Source organism: Lasioglossum baleicum, chromosome 6, assembly GCF_051020765.1.
Source record: "Lasioglossum baleicum chromosome 6, iyLasBale1, whole genome shotgun sequence".
Classification (NCBI taxonomy): domain Eukaryota; kingdom Metazoa; phylum Arthropoda; class Insecta; order Hymenoptera; family Halictidae; genus Lasioglossum; species Lasioglossum baleicum.
Window position 1 is genome coordinate 2,376,841 of NC_134934.1, and position 21,240 is coordinate 2,398,080.

Genomic DNA, 21,240 nt, shown 5'->3' on the forward strand with positions numbered 1-21,240 from the left:
TCTTTAGTTTGCACATTAGGTAAGGGCGAACAACTACGGAGAATTAATTGCGTGTCAGATAGATGGGTGTATTAAAAAAATTATCTACCGTCATTTAATTTTTACATAAATATTATTTCGCGGGTGATAGGGTATTGTCTACGAACATAAAGAAAACCCAGTGGAAACTAACAGTTTAAAAACGATAATCACCTAAACGATCGACTATAATTTGAACCTAGATGATAACTGACGATCTGCGTGGGAATTTCCTATCTATACTAGGAACACTACGTTCATGACATATGTTATATATTGCAATAAACAACGTTGAATATACTTATAATACAGAAGTTACCCGACATCTCGAGGTAGCTTGGATTTAACTATACCTCTCGTATTAAAATAAATTGGTGATTTCACGGGACTTTCGATCGACAAATGGAAATCTCGCAGTCTTACAGATACAAATTGTTGAAGAACGGCAACCGTGTCGCCCGATAAGAATGAAGAACGATCTCACGTCACGTCAACGTTGCAGCTGAAAAAGGTCGTTGCAGACTATACCGACACGGCGGCTACCTGCACCGCGCCGCGGTGTATTTCAATGGGGATGCGGCGGGTCGTCGGTACGGCCTATTGTGCGCATCCCGATTGAAATACACAGAAGAAACCCAAAACGGCCTAGCGGCGCGGTGCAGATAGCCGCCGTGTCGGTATAGTCTGCAACGACCTTAAAAAACACCCTAAAAAGGTCGCTTTGCCAAACGAAAGATTAGGGATTTCCTTATGATACTTCGCTTAACTAAACGTACTGACTAATCGCGTCCAAACATTTACACACATGCTTTACAATACGACCGGCTCAATCCTCAAACTTAATGGAATTAACGCTCATATCTATTTGACCGCCGCGGTAGCTACCACGTTTCTTCTTCGTCTTTTCGTGACGAAATGACTTCCCTCTTGTGAACTTCAGGTCTTGATTCGCTTTCTCTCCCCAAGAGCCACGTGCACCTCTCTGTCGAACCACAAATTCTCCTTTTAATTATCGTGCAAACGCTTACCTTCGTAATTAACGAACTACGGATCTCTATGCATAGAAACAATTGTCTGCAGCAATTTATTCAAAACATCTCGATAAATGAAAAAGTCTCTTTGAAATGTCCATAATTTGTTTGAAGGTGGTAGGTCAAAGTGTTAACTCTTTGCGCTCGAAAACCAAACATTTCTTCCGACCCAGAATGTTTCCATTTTATGCATACGAAAGTGATGCAATTTATTAAACATGAACAAATATCAACACATTTAAATAAATTAAAAATGATACAACTCTTTCGAGCGCTAAGGGTTAATAATTTCTATGTTATATATATATAATTTTTGCTATAAATGCATACAGGTCCGCAGTCTAGTGTTTAAGTCTACGCCGCATCGACAGCCCCTCACCTTTGTACAAAATGTTTAGAATCAATCGTCAAAGGTTATCTTTTTGTTTTGCCCAGCCGGACTGTCAAACGATTTCCTATTATCGAAACCACCCCTGCTCCCTCTGAACCCGCCGCGTCCACCACCCCTATCGCCGTCCCCATGACCCCATGATTTTCTGAATCCGTCGGATTTGCCCCCTTCGTTGTCGTGTCCGCCCCACGACCTCCTGTTATCGAAACCACCCCGACCACGACCTCCAAAACCACCTCTTCCACCTCTGTCGCCACCACCTCTTCCTCCTCTGTCACCACCTCTTCCTCCTCTGTCGCCACCTCGTCCTCTGAACCCTCCGCGACCGCCTCTATCGCCACCACCGCGACCGCCTCTATCGCCACCACCGCGACCGCCTCTATCGCCTCCTCGACCCCTGAAACCTCCCCGACCAAAACCGCCTCCTCCTCTACCTCCACCGAAACCACCTCTTCCACCATGTTTCTTAAAACCACCCTCTTGATTGTCATCGCCCTCCTCCTGGAACAAAAGAGAAACTCAGGTCAATCGCCGTTTTTGTTTTTTCGTGTAGCAACAAAAATTTCAACGAATCCCCTCGCAAAACAAGCATTCTAAAAAATAGGTCTCGGTGAATGCACGGAAACATGGTCTCAAGCTATCATGAAACGGCGAGTGACCTGTGCCTCTCGGATTTGTTTCCGAGCATTTACCTTTGCCTCGAACGAATTGTTCGCCAATTTCGGGTCCATATCTACGTCGTCATCCTTTACGCGACGGAACGGAGTATTTTGGGATTGCTAGATATAAAATCATAGAAACGATATAATGTATTATATCGGCATATATAATTGCAATGAAGTAAACATTCATACCTTGTCCCCGTTGAAGCTGGCTGCTTTCACGAAATTACTATAGTTATTTTTCTGGCCTTTCGCGGCAGGTACTTCCCCGTTCTCATCATCCCCATCCTCTTTGCGTTTTCTCTTTTCCGATTTGGCTGGCGTCTTCGGTTCTTCTTCTTCATCGGAGTCGCTATCCGATTCGGATTTCTTCTTAGCCGCTGCTGCTTTCGGAGCAACTTTGCTGATAGGCGCAGACTTTGGTTTTTCGTCCTCTGACGAGTCCGAGTCAGAATCCTCGCTCGATGATTTTGCTTTGGCACTTGGTTTCACTACCTTTTCTTTCGCGGGTGTCATCTCTTCGTCATCGTCGGAATCGTCCGAGCTCGACGATTCCTTCTTTTTCGCCGCTGGTTTCACTGCGGGTGTAGGTGTCTTAGGTGCTTCGTCCTCGTCAGAATCGTCGGAATTATCACTGGAGGACTCTGCTTTCTTTGCTGCAACTGCTTTAGCCGGTGTTGTTGGTTTGTTTGCAACAGACTTAGCTGGTGTTGCTACCTTAGCAGGAGTTTTCTTAGTCGGTGGTTCATCTTCGCTACTGTCTTCACTAGAAGACTCCTCCTTCGCAGCAGCAATAGTTGCTTTCGGAGGAGCTACCTCTTCCTCGCTACTATCATCGCTCTCTTCGCTAGAAGATTCTTTCTTTGCGACTGATCGTTTCACAATTTTACTCTGCTTCTCAGGTTTAGCTGGAACCTGCTTTTTCTTCTCTGGTACATTCTTCACAGCTGGAGTTTCTTCTTCCGAAGAATCGTCAGAATCATCGCTGGAGGGTTTAGCGGGTGGCTTTGCCAGTGGTTTTACTATAGGCCCTTTAGGAGCCTCCTTCTTCGAGGAATCGTCAGAATCGTCGGAATCGTCGCTGGATGATTCTTGCTTCTTTGGTGTAGGTTTTACCGAAGCTGTTACCAAAGGCTTTTTCAGAAGCGGCTTAACAGGACTCTCTTCTTCACTGCTCTCCTCGCTAGAGGATTCTTCTTTCTTGCTGATGGGTTTCGCCAGAGATTTCGCAGCTCCTTTAACAGACACGCTTGCTTTCGATACCTCTGCATTGTCCGAGTCAGAGGAGTCATCGTCGGAAGATTCTTTTTTAGCTGGTGCAGTTACTTTAGGAGTAGATACCGCTTTTGGTTGAGCTTTCAGTGTTTCTTCCTCCTCTTCCGAGGAATCATCGTCCGAACTTTCTTTTTTCTTTACTGGTGCCTTAGGAATAGGCTTAGGCTTGGCAGCAGCTTTCGGAGTAGGCTTCTCATCTTCGCTGGATGAGTCACCCGATGAAGATTCTTGCTTTTTGTTATTTACTACGTTCACTGGAGCCTTGCCATTTACTTGTGGAACTTTCTTCGGAGCCTCGTCTTCGCTTTCCGAACTCGAGCCTGAACTGCTGTCTTTAGCTTGCGCTTTTATGTGTAACTTTTTCGGCGAACTCTTTTGAAAATACTGAATTACCTCTTGTATCGTTGGCGCTCCTTTCGGCAGCGCGGGCTGCAAAAATTAAAGAAACGTGAGCGGTTTAAATCGTTAAGTCAACGTAACGAATTAGTTCAACGAGGTAAATAATGTTCGCGCGGACGAGCATTAATACAGGATTGAAAAAGCTATAAAGACCGCGAGAGTCAAGGCCAATTTAAACAGAAAATATTGTTATAAAATGAAGACAGTATTTCGCCCACGTGGTACGGCCAAATGGCGGCACATCTCATACCGCATGGCCACTGCCATTATACCGATCGATCGCTACAAGTATATACGTAAAATATTTCCGTACGCTTACCGCTTTTGTTTTTTTCTGAAAAACCTTCGCCAATGACGCATCCTTTTTTAATAAATAGTCGTACACAAGGGCGGAGACACTCAGTTCTTCAGCGGATGCCATGATGGACGCGCGTGCAAAGAGCTGGGAAAATTAGCCGCAATTGAACGCTAGATATGCAAACCTTCCGTCTTAATTCGACTGGCGCTGCAATCGGCCATTAACTAAACGCAACATAGACTCGCGGTTCCACGTGGTCATGTTTCGGTTGCTTGCGGAACAATAGTTGCCGTATTTTCACGAGTCAGACTACTCGTTATGAAGATTTGCAAATATGAATGTTACGTGTTTTATTTACGTATATACCAGTATATACTCATTACGTGTGTTACGTGTATAATCAAATAAATGTAGTCATACAACAAATATAAATTTGCTTTTCCCTTTTACGATTAGATTAGATTGTAGATGATAATTGTATGTATTTCTTCTGGTTATTATTATTATTATTATTATTATTATTATTATTATTATTATTATTATTGCCAGTTATTGCTTTATTTCAGCTGATTTCAACCTTACAGCTAAGAAATATAAATTGGTTTACAATTTATCCTAACTTTACAGATCTATCTTATTCACACACATTCGGATCGTACTTTCTCTCTCTGTCTCACTCGTTGCTACTCTGACTAATTATTGCACCCTTTCCAATTCCGTAACTCCTTCCGGTTACTCTAAATTTCTAATACAGTATCTCCCTTTATATTTTTTAGTTATCTCTTGGTTTTAGTTCGCCGAATTCTCATTCAGTGGCGTTCCGAAATCTATGAAAATTGTTCTCTTGCGTTGCGATTGGTGGAATTCCGTCCATTTGAGCGCGGATTGGTCGTTTTAAAAATAATAAACCGGCTTCTACCGTAACCAGTCAGGTGTTCACGTTTTTGAACGAAAGTTTGGCTTGTCGAGACCTGTTTAAAGATAATTCGTTTGCAAATAATGACGGAAACGCAACAGAAAGCAAAATGTATAACGTTGAAAGGCTCTGCGGAATTGGTTAAACAATATCTGCGTAAGTTTCTCTCAAACTATTTTACATTGTTAACGAACTCGTTGTTTTACGGAATCCCATTGTTCTTATCGCAGTTTACGGAGTTAACAGTATTTTGTACCAAAGAGGCATTTACCCTCCAGAAACGTTTGAACCAGCCGAGCATTTTGGTTTGTTCATTTTAATGTCCACGGATGATAAGATCAAGAGTTTCTTTGATTCTGTTCTTGGTCAGATTCAAGAGTGGTTGGTTCAGAGAAAAGTGCAAAAGGTAACTCTGGTGATAACGAACGTGAATACCAAAGAAGTTTTAGAGAAATGGGACTTCAAGGTCGACTATGAAGGTCAAACCGCCAACGGAGCAAAGGACAACGTTAGCAGCAGTCTCCCAGATGTTGGATCAAAGGACGCTACAACGATACAGAAGGAGATTCGCGAAGTAATTCGTCAGATCACAGGTAATAGTCTTTATTCGATCGATTCTTTTAGATGTACACAGAAGAGTGATAAGATTACAGTAAGGAGATTTCATTTCTTCATGGTGGTTTTATTTTCAGGAACAGTAAGCTTCCTGCCTTTGTTGGATTGTTTATGCTCCTTTGATATCTTGACTTACACTGTACCTGATTGCGGTATTCCGAAACAGTGGGATGAAACTCAACCAGCTTTTATTGCCAATAGTCAAGAGGTTCAATTAAGATCGTTCTCCACGTCCATCCATAAGATGGAGACTATAGTGAGCTATAAGAACGTCTAGGTATAAGCATCTCGCTACTAACAGTTGTTGAAATTCACTTAAGCTGGCTATTGTTAATTTCGATGGTTCCAGCAATATTTAATGTTAAAGACTGTTATTTAAGTCCAGATTGGAATGCGAACGGTAAATTGCAGTGGTCGTGTTATTTTTAAGAGTTTGCATACGTGTATTGATCCTACTATAGTATTGCCTAGTATTGTCTAAGAAGAGTTTTATATGAATATATATTTTTTAACAGAATCGGGCTATCACGAATTGCTTTATTGACTGCAGATTTTTATGCAACTTTCTCATAGACTATGTTTGAATAATTTCCCGGATTACGAATGCTTTCTTACGTTTTAGAAATTTTCTACAAATGTATAAAGATCTGTAGTTGGCTTATAAGATATCGGTGCCTCGAATGGTCTCTCTATTCTCTTCTTTCCTCTATCTCCTTTGTTTACACCCCTTCAACGCAGACAATAGCCAGTTAAAAATTAGTGCATCTGTGAAACGATTAGTTGACGGAGAAGGAAACGAAAAAGGTGACAAGATTCTTGGCAGATTTTATTAAAACATAATTGACTATTACACTTAACACAGGAATTATATTATTTTACTTGGCAAAGCATGAAAGATACGACTAGAATAAAATATTCCTCGTGTCTCACGTTCGTCACATACGAAATCGCATGTAACGTCGTCGGCATTACATAAATCTTCCATCGCGTGTACGGTTGCTCCGCAAAACCTGTTCAACATTCTCTCTCTCTCTCTCTCTCTCTCTCTCGCTCGTTCTCTCTCATTTTTCGATGTACATACGACACGAATCACGAAACAAACGTTATAATCCGATCATGAAACGCAGGATCGAAACTAAATCCTTCGGGAGCACAGTACACGTGGACTCTAGGCGTCTCTCGTTTCGTAGAGAAGTAAACTCGGCTGCGAATTCTCGCGACTCGAAATGGAAATACAATAGAAATCTCTCGCGTGTGTGTCTCTCTCTTCCTCGCTTAAGTTAAACTATGGTTCTCACGTTCCTTTTTTTGTCCCTCGAGGACCTGTCGAATAAATTGGTACTGGTCGTGAACCGTTTCTCCCGACGCCTACTTTGCGTCGGGTCCTCTCGCGAGTCTCGGACCACTTTTTCGTTCATTCTTTTATCGCTCGTATTTTCTTTTTTTACTGCTTTTCTTTTTTTCATTAGGAAACATCAACAGCGGCTTATGCTTTCGTTTAATACTTGCAGCGTTCGTTTTCCCTTACAACAATTTTTGCTATTAACTTCGTTAACGTACTTCGTGCTGCTAGAATTTTAGCCTTTACGATCCGTAGTGCACTTTCGTTTTCGCTATTAGACTATCGTTGGAACGCGATCGTTCGCTCATCACGTATCGTACAAAAACGAAACGGCTCTGTCGGCCCTCTTCCTCTCCGATCCGTTCCCTTCGTTCTACTTCCCGACAACCGTCGCGATTGTTCAAACAATACTGTCGACGATTTTCTCAATTCTCTGGAGAAAATTGTCTCGAGAAAATTAGAATCTCCGAGGGCGGACGGGCACGTCCGTGATTTAATCTTTTAACACTGTACGCAAGCTGAACGCTCTCGAATCTCTCCTAGACTATTTAGATTCGCGTCGGTTCTCTTCCTGGTTAGTTTACACACTGCAAAAGCTGCTGGAAATACGTTGAAGTTTATAAACATTACTAAACCGACTGGTCCGCCGTGAACTGTCTTTGTGACGCGCTTAGGGGGTTGCTAATCGTCGGCTGGGTACGCCAACGTTCACCAAATTTACTTTCACCCCTTTTCACAATTTAATAATCTTATTTCAATGAGCATCGATGTGTAACTGTCTAGAAATCTATTCTATCATGTCAGTCTTTCTGATATCGCGGAGCAAAATTCATTTTCATTTGTCCATTCGATAAAAAACAGTACTGAACGAGTTTTCAGTGAGTCTTGCACTTTTTGTTAAAAATGAAACTTGTAAATTTATTTTGGAAATAATAGATGGATGTAATCAGGGTGTACAAGTTTTGAAAATGCAGTGAGGTTCGTGTTTAGATCTTAAAAGTAAAATGTAATAATGAGAAAATCTGTTTTTAGGAGTGGTGTAGCAGCTTTGGTGAACACTGGCTAGTAGATTGGTCTTTCTCGGAGCTCGCAGCTTCTGAGCGTTGCGTCGTCTCCAACTCCTGTGGATTGACGTGCGGGGTTCGTTGGCTCAGCTATTAGGTCGTCGGAAATCACTTCGTTTTCTCAAAGGAAAATGCTAGTCAATTTTTTAGCATTTAGAATAATAGATTATGACATTTTGTTCTGTAAGGGATTTGTGTTACCTAGTATACGCTTGCTTGAACGCGCGTGTGCATGCGTCGGTAAATTACAACATTTTAAAAATTGATTTCATTCCTTAACGAGTTTGTTAAATTAAAAGCAACGTTACAACATTCTTGAATTTTTAAAATCTTTTACTGTCTTATATTTCACTCAACCAAATTGCGATACCATCTCTACACGAAAAACGAAATTACTTTCCGATGTCCTAATAGTTCGCGTTTGTTTAAAAAGAACGTGTAGGTTTCGTCACAACGACTAGGCACAGCACTGAGGACCAGACCGAGTGTCGTGTCGCTATAACATTACGCGATAATTCTCTTGAGTACCGTAAAAACGCGTCTCCTAGTAAAAACATTGAAAAATAAATAACGCGAAACAATATACAATATTTTACAGTAGCGCGTTAGTGGGTTCTTTTTTCTTTGTTTGTTTGTTCGTCCGTGTACAGGGCGATATTCTTGAGGGCCGGTGGTCATCGATCTCGAAAGATTGGTCGCGTTCTCTCGGGTGATCCTCGCGCGCAGGATCACGATCGACAACTGATCGATCGCGGTCGTGAATTTAACTATATTAATCAACATTCGGGGGTTAACCGGTCGTCGTTCGAACGGCCCCAAGAGAAATTCCAAGAAATCTCGGTTTTGTTATATTATCAACCCCTGTTGCGTGTGTTGTGGACCGTGCGACGCGACGCACCTTTTCGCGTTTTGTCCTCGTTATTTATACACCTCTACTTAAGTTTACCTTGGACTAATCGCTATATTTCGATCTTTACGTTTCGTATTTTTTTCTTTTATGCGTAAAATATCATAAAATACATTCCTCTTTTCTTCACTATGACTGGGCCCTGCGATCCGCTCGGCGATCCCTCGATTATTTAAATCGATTCTTTCTTTTTCTCTCTCTGGCTCTCTTTGTTACTTCTTTTTAGCAGGAACGTTATGCGAGAGCTTTCTCCATACTGCTCTCGTTCTTATGTTCGCAAGCGAATCCTCAACCTATGAAAGACCAGAAGACGTTCAAAACTAATTGTAAGTTTGCTCCATGTGAAGGGTACACCGGACGGAACGCGGGGCCGTCGATGACTTACGATGACTTTCATACAAATCGTTCGATGGGTACGAGCGACGTGAAATGAACTCGTAACGGAAAAGCACGGCGGCACTAGTAAGCTTGCACGGACATCATACGCTACCATGATATATTCATCTCATCTTTGAAAAAGTCTTTGGTGTGTCGCTAGAGTGGCGAAAGTATCTCTCTCTCATTCTTCCTCTCGCTCACGCTTTCTCTTTCTCCACAGCTGAAAACGCTGTTTAGGGAACACTCTGCTCGCTCGTTCGTACGGCAATCTATCTATACGGTATAATCGTTTCATACCTCTAGAAATGTAAAAAGTAGGGGCGCGTGCGCTCGCCGATCGACGTCGACGCGAATTCGCGAATTGTTCCACCGTTTTCCTAACTATACATCTATGGAAAGGCTCGGTTTTCAGGAAAGAAGCAGACAGGGTGGGTTATCCGTCCCCTAACGTCAATTTCTCTTGGAATTACCAGACAGGGTGAACAAGACAAAAAATACGTTAACCCTAGAACCTTAAAATCCAAGACTGCGGATGTTTATGCAATTCTCAATATTTCTAGGTAAATTTGAAGAAAGTGGAATTAAATAAAATCTTATTTTCAGTGATGGTAGCCCTTGTAGGTTCGTAATAAATGAAAATCGTACCAAATTCTATCGAATTTTACATTGCAACATTTTTTGAAATCTTTCATCCGCAGTCTAGTGATCATGAAGGCTCAAGAGACTTCATAGGGACAAGTAGAGAGTTTCGAATTTTTCATAAAACTTGCGAGGGTGCATCGGTGACGTTTTTTTCTTCAACACGATCAACGCGTGGTTATTTAAAAAATGTACTTTTCAATTCTGTTGGCCGGTGTCCATCGAAACAGGACTTCTGTCGGCTGTAAGGTGGAAAAAATGTCGCATTCGACATCTCGATCGATCGGCACTCGGCGCATACGCGCCGCTCCGGGGAATGCAAGGAATACTTTGTACAATAGCGTCCTGGACGCGTCTGAATGCACGCTTCGACGAACTGTCGCTCGAAAACCGAGGAGCACCTTCCATCAGCGGATTCGTTAGCGATGTTGTACTGATTCGCCGGGTCTTCGAGGCTGCCGATACTTACTATACATGTACAACAACTAAATCTTTGTCCATAGAAATTAGTAGTATCATACGCATTCATACATCTCCGCAAGAACAAGTATAACCAACGTTAAGGCTCAATTATTAAATCGAATTGCTTTGAACGATGCACGAAGGTTATCGAACATCGCTCGCTATCAATTGATATAACAGTAGCCGATGTTTGAAAGAGTCTCTGTTCAAGTTTCTCCTCGAGCCAGGGAATGAATACCGATTAGGATCGTCGCGTGCCTCGAAACAAGGACTAGGAGACAGCAATTCCGAGGAAGTTACACGTTGAGCAATGAAAACCTTTTCAGAATCCACGTCGGTCCGCGCAATTACGTTTCTCCGCCTCGAAGACACCGGCCGCACGTAGAGAGACATCGTTGATCCCGGAAATCCTATTACAAGATCCCGAGATCGTCGGGACGACGAGTCCTTCTTTCCGCGATCCCGTAAAACGGAATCGTCGCGCGTCCACGTGGCGCCGTAACGATCCGCACGTGCTCACAGAGAAGCTTTACGACGTGTCCACCCCCTTGCTGCCCCTTCACGTCGACTTTCTCTCTTCGCTACAGATTTCGAAACAAAAATGAAAGTCCGTTTGTCACGGGAGATCACGGCTGTCGCCCGGAAACCGGCGAAGACGCGAAGGATCATCGAGATTTGACGGTCGGTTTAATTTCACGCTGCTGCGAGCGATCTAGCTAGCCCTTCGAAAGGAAAATTTGGCGAAAGGTCAAGTTGCCGAAAGAGGGATAGCTTGGAAAAATTATGCTGCTTTGATTGAGCAGGATCCCTCTCGCGCACGAGTCTTTAATCATGTACAGTGACTCGTGTAATTCAGGATCTTTCCTTCTGATTGCGATTAATTTTGGTCACGATATTTTTCCTGACCACCTGAATTCACCTGGCCTGCATGGTTTTTCGCGTTCTTCGTAGCAGACGAGAGAAAATGAAGCGCAGCAAAGAGGGTGGTTTTGTTCTCGCTGTTTTCGAACGTCGAATTCAACCGCGGCGACCCTTTCCCGTCTGCGAACACGATGTCTTCGTTCGATGGCTTGTCCCAGGCCAGATCTCTTCTTCGTTCTCGTTCGCAGCTCGCTTCTGAATGCCGTCGAATCGCTCGACGACGATGATTCTGCAATGGAAAGAAAGATTGAATCGACCAACTGAGAGTTAATAGAGTGTTCACCGATTAGGGAGAAAGGAGGGTACTGTTGGAAACTTCGGATCTTGAATAAGGACTCTCGGGTTGTTCTAGAGCACGATTTCCTTAGCTTTTCTGGTTCGCTACCCTCTTTTCCCAATGATACTTTTGTTCCTCGCCCTCTTGATAAGTGATTTTATGTATTTATGCCGAAATGGGGAGGTTCAATTTTAAATAGAAAAATTTTCGGAATATAAGAACTCGAATACAATATCATTATGAGCTTCTTGAAACCTTCAACGGAAGGCGGACATTTATACAGGGTGAGTCACGATATATGATCAGCTTCGATTACACTGTTGCTAGCGGTTCGATCGGAAAATTTTTTACCTAAAATAAATCTCGTAGTCAGTAATTTCTATACGCAGAATTTCCAAGATTGTTGGAGTCGTAAAGAACCAAGATCAGGATGAAGAGAATCAAGTAGTAGATAGAAAGGAAAATTTCTACGCCCCTTAAATCTCCTGAGCGTTTACGGGAATGGGGAACGATGTCCTGAGATTGATCCTCCGGACAATCAAAGGTTCGTAGATTGTTCCCGAGGGACTTACGAAGGTCTTACGGTAATTCTCGAAGGGACAACCCGATGACCTTAGCCTTCCCCTTAGGAACATCACCTAAGGATTCAGGCTTGACACTAAGGGTGGTCTGGATGTCTTGGTCTTGAGCTCTGACCATCCTATTCGCAATGTAGAATCGTTTTGCAAAGTTCCAACAAAATTGAAGAACGAATTCGGTCAGTCAAAGTTTTAACCCTTTGAAAAGGAGATAAATGCAGCTCGTGTACGTTGCGATTAATGCAGACATTTCTTATTCTGTGTGTCTGAACTATTATAATTTTAGATAGAATTTAGATGCTAGCCGAATTTTAGCTATTTTCCTGTATCTTTGTATTTGTGTGTAATTAGTAGACTGCGGATTTTATGGATTTACGACAAAAAAATGGGTGGACGTAATTTAAAACAGTAAAATCTTCAATTTATTCGAATTGATCAGAATAGAAAGGAATTTTTACATGGTTTCAGGGTCTTTTAATTGTCGAAGAAAATGTTTATTTTGCATAAAGATCCGCAGTCTAGTAATTAGCGAGAATGGTTACCTGCAGAGGACGATCCGAGCGATCTATGGTGCCGATCGCTATGTCCTAGGTTCCGGGGGGGCTGGTTGGTTGCGCTTCATTCGGGAATGTACGCTCCTCGGCGATAGTTCGTGCTCGCTAGTTGGCATAGTCGTTCGGTCGACGGTCCAGGATGCAGGACTCGCGTAAATGACGTTGGTCGGTGGATCGCTTCATCTCCTGGGGCTCTCCTGCGACAGGAAGAGTAGCCGCCGAAATTATTCGTGAACCGCGAAAGGGGTAACGGGTCGACGGAACACCGGGCCCCCCGGACTTTCCGGCCTAATTAGCCCGGATCCATTAAGTTTATCTGGTGGCATCGGGGTCGCCAAGTTCCCTTGGGTAACGCCGACGCCGTAGGAGGAAAGTTCGGTCAACGGGCGGCAGAGATAACTCTGGACTAAGTAGCGAATGATTAAGCCGGAACATCGTAGATCGTATGTTTCTACCGCAGCCATCCGAACTACGACCCTAAGTAACAATTAGCCCGTTTCACTGAATCCTCCGCGCTTAAGAGCCCTGCGGTTACAACGAGGCCTTCGCCTCGGTTCTACGTGACGCGAATCGCGAAAACATTCGCAAAATCGGAGCCCCGCTGCAACCCTTTGCGGTCCGAACTACTCCCTTTTATTTCAGAAGTTTCCGCTATCTCATTCCATTCAATTATATTCGCATATGCAACTTTGCTGGTCCAACAGTTCAGAATTCATGCAATTGATTATTATATATCACGCGATTGTGGTATCATTGCCGAATGTAATGTAAATCAGGAAAATGAGTACATTCTTTTTAATTTTAATAGTTATTTTCTGGCCCGTTTCACGCCCTAGTTAGAACAACAATAATGTTAAAAATAGAATATGCATATTTGTCTGTGAACACTTGGGGTCCTCCGAAAGTGGTAGACGAAAATATTCGTCCAGAAAGATCCGCACCGTTATCGATAGCAAGTATGTATCGAAGACTGAAAGATTCACGCAGCGAAGAGTGCGCTTTTCTTCGCGCGTTGTTCGCTTCCAGTGCGGAAACGTTTCCCGGCGACTCGGTCGGAAGTAATTCGTAGATTAATAAACGCGGAACCCGATGTGTAATATCCAGCAGCTATCCCGGGAGTCCTTAAATAGCGGCGCATCGCAGAAGAGCGCGGAGGATTGGTCGTTTCGCGAGAGGGAACGCAGTGAAAGAGACCGAGGGAAAAAGAAAGGACGAGAGAGGGAGATGGAGAGGGAGCGAGGGAGGGAAAAGAGCGGGCGAAACGTTGGGAAAAGAGTGCCCTGGGATATGAGGTTCGCGATATCCGGAGCTCTTTCCTAACTCGCTGCTCCGCTGCAACCTCTGCACCGTGGAAAAAACCTCGCTGAGAATAAAAAAGAGCCGGAGCCCGAAACGTGAGCTCGAACGCCTCCCGAGAAAAAGGGCTCGCAACGATCGTCGGAGAAAAATCGTTGCCTGCGTTTTCCCTGCCGTTGAAAACAGGCTACGGGAAACTCATACGTCCTCTCCCACCGACCGTGTATAGTCGACCATTTGTTCCGTCGATCGCTCGGTTAAATCAACGCTGCCAAATATTGTCGTGTTTCGGATCTTAAAATGTTCCCGCTCGAACGCGTGCCTTCGCGAATTTATTCAACGCGAACTGTAAGCCCCCGGTTCGTGAGATTTTTCATGCATGTATCGACGGGTTTCAGGCTGCATTCAGAATTTTTGTAAGCTCGTCGCGCCTACTCGCACACAATGCATAATCAACGTTCGCTCGATCTTTTTTCAACAAAAGATTTATTCAAAAAAAAGGAGAAGCCTTCGAAAAATAGTATCTCGAATACAAGTTCTAATATGCTCGAAGTATTACCCAGAATTTGCGCGAACATTCTCATTGAGAACTCGCAGAGTTGCACCCGACGCAAGCTCCACAGCTACTGCAACCTTACGAGCATCTCCGCGATACTTCGCAGGCGTATTTCCGCGATTCGAAGCCGTACAAATATTCAGTCTAATCGGAACTGGTCTTGAATCTTTGGGTAGGATACTCGGTGCATCGAAGAAAGGGGATTCGACAGCGAGGCGTTTTCCAAGGGAGTCTGGGACGCCTATCGCGGTGGTCCACGAAGATTTACAGGTGCGGGGGCGGTCTGCAGCGTGTGCAAGATACGCGCCCTTAACGCCACTATAATGGACTTGCAAACTACTCAACGCGCGGTAACCCGGCTAACTTAGTACGGTTCCAAAGCCGATGCGCTCTATACCGAGCTATAGGACACTTGCGAGTTACGAATCCGGGGACACACCGGTACAAGTGCTGACTATCGCGTATTAGGGAAACCGCGTTAGCGAAACTCGTTAGCCGGTGCGCAGTGAGCCGTTTCTATTAAATAAAATGGTAGCCCGTTATTATCAATATTTAGCCATTTCAATGAACAAAGGTACACGAGAAATAAAAATTGTTCATTTTTTACAAGAAATTAACAAAGACGAAAATCTTGTTCATTGTAGCATTGAAATTAAGAGAGGCATGCATATATCATCCAGTTTTCCGCGATTCTGGCCCACTGTGCTGTCTCGGAGCCGTTTTCGGGGGGTGTTAAGGGGTGAATACGGGCAGGACGGAACGTAAGCGGGGGAATTAATGACAATTAAAATCGCTCGATGTGAAAGGGCTCGGAGGGATAGGTAATCAGCAGCGATGCCGGACAAAGACCCGGTTTCGAGCGAGCCCGCGCGTCTGTTCTTTGGCAATCGAAATCAATTACTCGGACAAATTGTAACGACCGTGTCCCTCGAGGGCGGCCAGCCAGAGATAAAAATTAAATTTCCCGCTTTGTTTCGCGTCGGTCCGGCCGACCGGGAATTATTTTTTAATCGGCGAGGAAGAGAAAGGGAGGCGAGCTGCGTCGTCGATGATCGTGCGCCGCTGATAATTGCGCGCGAATTCGACCAGCAGAATCGTCGCGCGTCGGAATGGGTCGCCAGCTGGGACAAGAACCACCCCGGTGACTTTAACGATCATAGATAAACCTAATGGCCCGTGCTAATTAGAAGTAAAGACCATTATCGGGCCCTCCGCGGCCGGCAAAAACGAATTTGCCCGCCGCATCTATTACCGATTCTGTTTGCTCGCACCGATCTCGGATCCGCGCTGCGAAATACCACGCGCGGATACGAATTCCGTTAATTTGCATATTCGTCGACGCTTCTTTTCACTTTTAAACACTCTATTTAACGGTAATCTCCTAATAGTCTTTTTTCAGTCGAAGATGAACGGTGGAAGATCTCGATCGAGAACCTCGGAAGTACGTGTACATGAAATACACGTGAAATAGGGATTTTCTAGTACACAGGGTAATGTTGCTCAAGTCGTACCAGTGCTTAAATCTAACTAACAACGGCGGCAACAGCACATACAACAGCAACCAAATATATATCTGAGTCAACCAAATTGCTTTACGTATTGTCTGCCATAAACTAGCCTCATTATAAATCCTGTCATCAAGTAAGTTTATTTCAGCGGTACCAAAGCGGTTGGTTTTGTTTTATTTGTGGAGAAGATCGGGAGGAAAACATGATTCAATGCTTGAAATGCAAATCATGGGTGCACGATGTATGCGCCGGAGTTGACAAAAGTACAAAAAAATTTGGATGTGATGTTTGTACTAATTGGATACCTATGTGTTATGTAAACAGAATAATAAAAAATACGTTTTAATTATTATTGTTGCTTAATTGAATTCTTAGGTACGACTTAGGCTATAGGTGGTACGACTTAGGAAACCGGTTACTTTAGTTGTACCGATGTAAGTTTTTAAAGATTCAGTTTATTTTACGTGAAAGCATATAGATTTTATAATTTCGTTATAATAAATAACAATAATATTAACACAAGTTTTGAATAACACATTTAATTTCTATTTATTTGATAAATCCTAAGTTTTATACGGTTGTTTTCTTAAAGGGAACGACTTGAGCAACCTTATCCTACATATAATATGTACAAAACAGATCGTATACAGGGTGTCTCAAAATTAGGTCCGGAGCCGAAAATGGGAGGTTCCTGAGGTCATTTCAAGCGACATTTTCCTTTGAAAAAATGTCGTCCGCGGCTTCGTTAACGAGTTATTAACGAAAAACACGGACCAATCAGAGCTCGAGCTAGACGCGTGCAGCCCGGCGCGCCGGCAGCCGAGTGTCGGTGGCACGCCGCGATGTCGCAATGAACAAAAGTTTCTCGATGATGTGAATTCTCGCCAATTTCGATAAGCTTTGGATATGTTGTCAATACCATGATTCTGAACAACATTTCCCTTTACAGTTTCTGTCGATCGGCTTTAGTTTACGACATTATTGTAAAAATTTGTAATTGTAAATCGATCGATGTACTATTTCCTATCCGATTTCGATAATCTTTGGATATGTTGTCAATACCATGATTCTGAACAACATTTCCCTTTACAGTTTCTGTCGATCGGCTTTAGTTTACGATATTATTGTAAAAATTTGTAATTGTAAATCGATCGATGTACTATTTCCATTATCCGATTTCGATAATATTTGGATATGTTGTCAAGACCATGATTCTGAACAACATTTCCCTTGACGGTTTCTGTCGATCGGCTTTAGTTTACGATATTATTGTAAAAATTTGTAATTGTAAATCGATCGATGTACTATTTCCATTATCCGATTTCGATAATATTTGGATATGTTGTCAAGACCATGATTCTGAACAACATTTCCCTTGACGGTTTCTGTCGATCGGCTTTAGTTTACGATATTATTGTAAAAATTTGTAATTGTAAATCAATCGATGTACTATTTCCTATCCGATTTCGATAATCTTTGGATATGTTGTCAATACCATGATTCTGAACAACATTTCCCTTTACAGTTTCTGTCGATCGGCTTTAGTTTACGATATTATTGTAAAAATTTGTAATTGTAAATCGATCGATGTACTATTTCCATTATCCGATTTCGATAATATTTGGATATGTTGTCAAGACCATGATTCTGAACAACATTTCCCTTGACGGTTTCTGTCGATCGGCTTTAGTTTACGATATTATTGTAAAAATTTGTAATTGTAAATCGATCGATGTACTATTTCCATTATCCGATTTCGATAATATTTGGATATGTTGTCAAGACCATGATTCTGAACAACATTTCCCTTGACGGTTTCTGTCGATCGGCTTTAGTTTACGATATTATTGTAAAAATTTGTAATTGTAAATCGATCGATGTACATACTATCTCCTCGCCGATGTCGATGAGCTTTATTTCAAAGGAAAAAGATATTTAAAACATCGAATTTATAACATATTTCAAAGTCATCGAAATCGGTGAGGACCCACATCATCGGCAACTTTACCCGAACGATAGAAGAAGCACAAACTTATTGAATTAAAAACTCACTTATTCAGCCGTAAATCCATTTGACTACCACATATAACCATCACACTTTTACATAATTGTTGAACTCGTAGCACACTTTTACATAATTGTTGAACTCGTAGCACACTTTTATAACTCGTATCGATATCGAACGAAATTACTTACTCCGACGTGGAAAGAGTTCGATGCTCTTCGCGATGCCGCGCGAAACTGTGCTCTCCCAGCGTACAATGTATTCGATGAAGGCGTCGTTTAAAACAAATGAAATCGTTCCCAAGGAGATATTGATTTTTCGAGAATCATATGGCATTGATTTTTCGAGAATCATATGATTCTCGAAAACACCGATTCGAAGATTATGTAAAAGTGTGGTGGTTGTATGTGGTAGACAAATGGATTTACGGCTGAATAAGTGAGTTTTTAATTCAATAAGTTTGTGCTTCTTCTATCGTTCGGGTAAAGTTGCCGATGATGTGGGTCCTCACCGATTTCGATGACTTTGAAATATGTTATAAATTCGATGTTTTAAATATCTTTTTCCTTTGAAATAAAGCTCATCGAAATCGGCGAGGAGATAGTATGTACAATACATCGATCGATTTACAATTACAAATTTTTACAATAATATCGTAAACTAAAGCCGACCGACAAAAACCGTAAAGGGAAATGTTGTTCAGAATCATGGTATTGACAACATATCCAAAGCTTATCGAAATCGGATAGAAAATAGTACATCGATCGATTTACAATTACAAATTTTTACAATAATATCGTAAACTAAAGCCGATCGACAGAAACTGTAAAGGGAAATGTTGTTCAGAATCATGGTATTGACAACATATCCAACGCTTATCGAAATTGGCGAGGATTCACATCATCGAGAAACTTTTGTTCATTGCGACATCGCGGCGTGCCACCGACACTCGGCTGCCGGCGCGCCGGGCTGCACGCGTCTAGCTCGCGCTCTGATTGGTCCGTGTTTTTCGTTAATAACTCGTTAACGAAGCCACGGACGACATTTTTTCAAAGGAAAATGTCGCTTGAAATGACCTCAGGAACCTCCCATTTTCGGCTCCGGACCTAATTTTGAGACACCTTGTATAAATAACATTTCAATGGTGGCGCTTAGGCACTATCCGACTTACGCGGAAAGCGCTGGACCGAATTAATCGCGTAAGTCGAGGACTTACTGTAATCGATAAAAATCGGCTAAAATTAAGCAAATAACATTGCATCTTACCTTTGGGAATCGATGGCGTGGTCGGACGATCGTCGCGAGCTCGACACGAGACGGCGACGACGATGAAGTAGAAGTAGAAGTAGAAGTAGAAATGGCTGGGGGATGAAACAGGGTCGCGAGATGGGGAAAGTGGGGGGAACGAACGAGGTAAGGTCGCGGCGAACAATAAACCGCGAACCCTCGAGAAATTCCGGGTGTTCGAGGAGGAACAGGGAAATCGCGTAGGGAAATCGAGAGCCCGAGGAGAGCGAAGATGAGGACGCGTACGTAGGAACCTGAACGGGTGTCGTTGGGAAGGGATGTGGGTGAGGCTACAACAAAACAAAACACGATGAATGTCCCGATGTGCAAGCTGCAAGCATAACAATGTCACGAAGATCGATGGTTAGTCTTTGTCGCGTTCGTTTCGCTGCGCCCCGCGAATTGCCTGGATAGATGGGCTCGATAACGCCGCGATAAATCCGTGAGCGACGGTTCAATGTAATATCCCGATCGAGAGACTAGAGAGACTCTCTCCCTCTCTCTCTCTCTCTCTCTCTCCTTCTGCCTCTGGCTCGTTCCGAGGCATCTCTGTCCAGACAATCCATTCGCAGCTTGATCGGGAATTAGTCGTTTAGATCTGCGGAATCAGTCCCCTAACTCTGCCACCTTCGATCGATCGTCAATTCTGCTCGAAGTAGATTTACAGTCGGTAAATAAATTAATCAAGCCACGTCATGAAAAATTCATTTTCTAAATTGCATTGCATTCTATAAATATCTTTGTATTCTTATAAGTTTGTACGTTATGGGAATGACGATTTCCATTGATTTATGCAATTTCTCGAAGTCCTTTCCTCTTTACCGAATTCTTGCGCATTAATCAAAGATAAATAATTCAAGAAGTTTTAATGAATTCTTCGGTAGCAACGGCAATCTCATTCCTAAACCGAGAAGTTATCGCGAATAATTTACTTTGATAACCTCTTTCGAGATTGTTATTTAGAAGAAAATGATTAATCGTCCCTTGAATATAGTACGGTCATTAAAAAGCCTATTAATAGGCTTCCGGCAGCTAAAGCGTTAAGCTGGGTACTCAAGCTAGTATTCTATAAATATTAGGCCATTCCATAAATCCTGTCGTTTTTCGACGCTTTAAACGAAGAGTTTTAATCCTTCGTCTACCTTTAATCAACGTTGTGTTAATCCTTTTTTAAATTTATTCGTAAAATCCCTCGTTTTTTAGCATTACAGACGAAAAATTTTTATACCTTTTTCTTTACTCATTTCTTTAGCTTCCCAAATACAAAATACGATTCTTAACGCTTACACGTTTCAGACTGACTAGACTTGAGGATTTTTAAAACCACAGAGAGAAGTTTATTATAAAAACAGAGCGTACAGAATACATGGACGTTCACACGCGTCAAGTGTAACAACAAACGACGGCGACTTCAGCGGCGATCTAATAAAAGTTAGGTGGCCTAGAGTTCGTGTGACTCATTCCGCAGAACGTATTAATAGTCAAGCAGAAAATTAACACTTCGAGCGTCTCCCAGAAATGGAAACCGAAATGATTTATCATAGGCTGTAAAAATGAAATCCTCCCTAATCCTTTCAGTGTACCAATTCCAGATATAACTCTTTAAAATGCAAGATTGGAAGGTTACTAGGCATCGTACATCTTACCTGTTCAATTTTCCATTCGCTGAACAGATTACTTCGACTTTACGGAATTTCTGAGGTAGCTGACACGCCAGTCGAAGTGTTAATTGCCGCGAAGAGGGCTGGTTACCTTACAAAACAGGCAGTTAATGACAGAGATTACCTTGACAGTGCCGCTAGATGCGCTAGAAGCGGGCGAGCGTCACGTCCTCGGCGAACGAAGAGAACTTATCCATATC

At 42.6% G+C, this 21,240-nt stretch overlaps 3 protein-coding genes across 8 annotated transcripts in view; 1 reads left to right on the forward strand and 2 right to left on the reverse strand.

Moving 5' to 3' along the window:
- Positions 1-388: 388 nt before the first annotated feature.
- Nopp140 (nucleolar and coiled-body phosphoprotein 1) lies at positions 389-4,257 on the reverse strand. 3 transcript variants are annotated; one of them, XR_013009138.1, is made up of 5 exons: positions 4,096-4,257; positions 2,295-3,806; positions 2,133-2,219; positions 734-1,000; positions 389-529 (listed from the first exon to the last, which is right to left on the reverse strand). XR_013009138.1 is itself a non-coding variant. In XM_076425774.1 (4 exons), exons 1-3 carry the CDS (start codon positions 4,195-4,197, stop codon positions 1,450-1,452), a joined length of 2,106 nt encoding a protein of 701 aa, XP_076281889.1. In that variant the 5' UTR covers positions 4,198-4,257; the 3' UTR covers positions 857-1,020; positions 1,429-1,449. The 3 variants fall into 3 exon arrangements, 2 of the variants coding, with proteins under 2 accessions (XP_076281889.1, XP_076281888.1); XM_076425774.1 differs by lacking the exons at positions 389-529; positions 2,133-2,219 and adding an exon at positions 1,429-1,941 and having other exon boundaries at positions 857-1,020; XM_076425773.1 differs by lacking the exons at positions 389-529; positions 2,133-2,219 and adding an exon at positions 1,429-1,941 and having other exon boundaries at positions 862-1,000.
- A 709-nt stretch (positions 4,258-4,966) lies between these two features.
- Positions 4,967-6,122, forward strand: Mad2 (mitotic arrest deficient 2). The gene is made up of 3 exons (XM_076425786.1): positions 4,967-5,146; positions 5,221-5,583; positions 5,683-6,122. The coding sequence occupies exons 1-3, from the start codon at positions 5,074-5,076 to the stop codon at positions 5,880-5,882; spliced, it is 636 nt and encodes a 211-aa protein (XP_076281901.1). The 5' UTR covers positions 4,967-5,073; the 3' UTR covers positions 5,883-6,122.
- A 296-nt stretch (positions 6,123-6,418) lies between these two features.
- Vn (membrane-bound neuregulin protein vein) overlaps positions 6,419-21,240 on the reverse strand; it is a 342,137-nt gene continuing 327,315 nt past the window's right edge. For 3 of the 4 annotated variants that reach the window (XM_076425779.1, XM_076425778.1, XM_076425781.1), the window contains one exon: positions 21,165-21,239. Coding sequence is in view for 1 of the 4 variants with exons in the window: in XM_076425777.1 (XP_076281892.1) it covers positions 21,187-21,239 (53 nt within the window). In the remaining 3 variants the exon portion in view is untranslated. Of the gene's footprint in view, positions 11,548-12,715; positions 12,925-19,358; positions 19,711-21,164; position 21,240 lie in introns of those variants that run through there. The other variant, XM_076425777.1, reaches the window with a different exon arrangement.

What these genes read in the sequence shown, in the direction of transcription:
- Nopp140 (XM_076425774.1), bottom strand. Translation starts at nt 4,197, where the DNA reads ATGGCATCCGCTGAAGAACTGAGTGTCTCCGCCCTTGTGTACGACTAT. An exon ending in TTCAGAAAAAAACAAAAGCG is followed by an intron (nt 3,807 to 4,095) that starts GTAAGCGTACGG and finishes TAATTTTTGCAG; the next exon opens with CCCGCGCTGCCGAAAGGAGC. An exon ending in CCAGCTTCAACGGGGACAAG is followed by an intron (nt 1,942 to 2,294) that starts GTATGAATGTTT and finishes CTTTTGTTCCAG; the next exon opens with GAGGAGGGCGATGACAATCA.
- Mad2 (XM_076425786.1), top strand. Translation starts at nt 5,074, where the DNA reads ATGACGGAAACGCAACAGAAAGCAAAATGTATAACGTTGAAAGGCTCT. An exon ending in ATTGGTTAAACAATATCTGC is followed by an intron (nt 5,147 to 5,220) that starts GTAAGTTTCTCT and finishes TTCTTATCGCAG; the next exon opens with TTTACGGAGTTAACAGTATT. An exon ending in AGTAATTCGTCAGATCACAG is followed by an intron (nt 5,584 to 5,682) that starts GTAATAGTCTTT and finishes TTTTATTTTCAG; the next exon opens with GAACAGTAAGCTTCCTGCCT.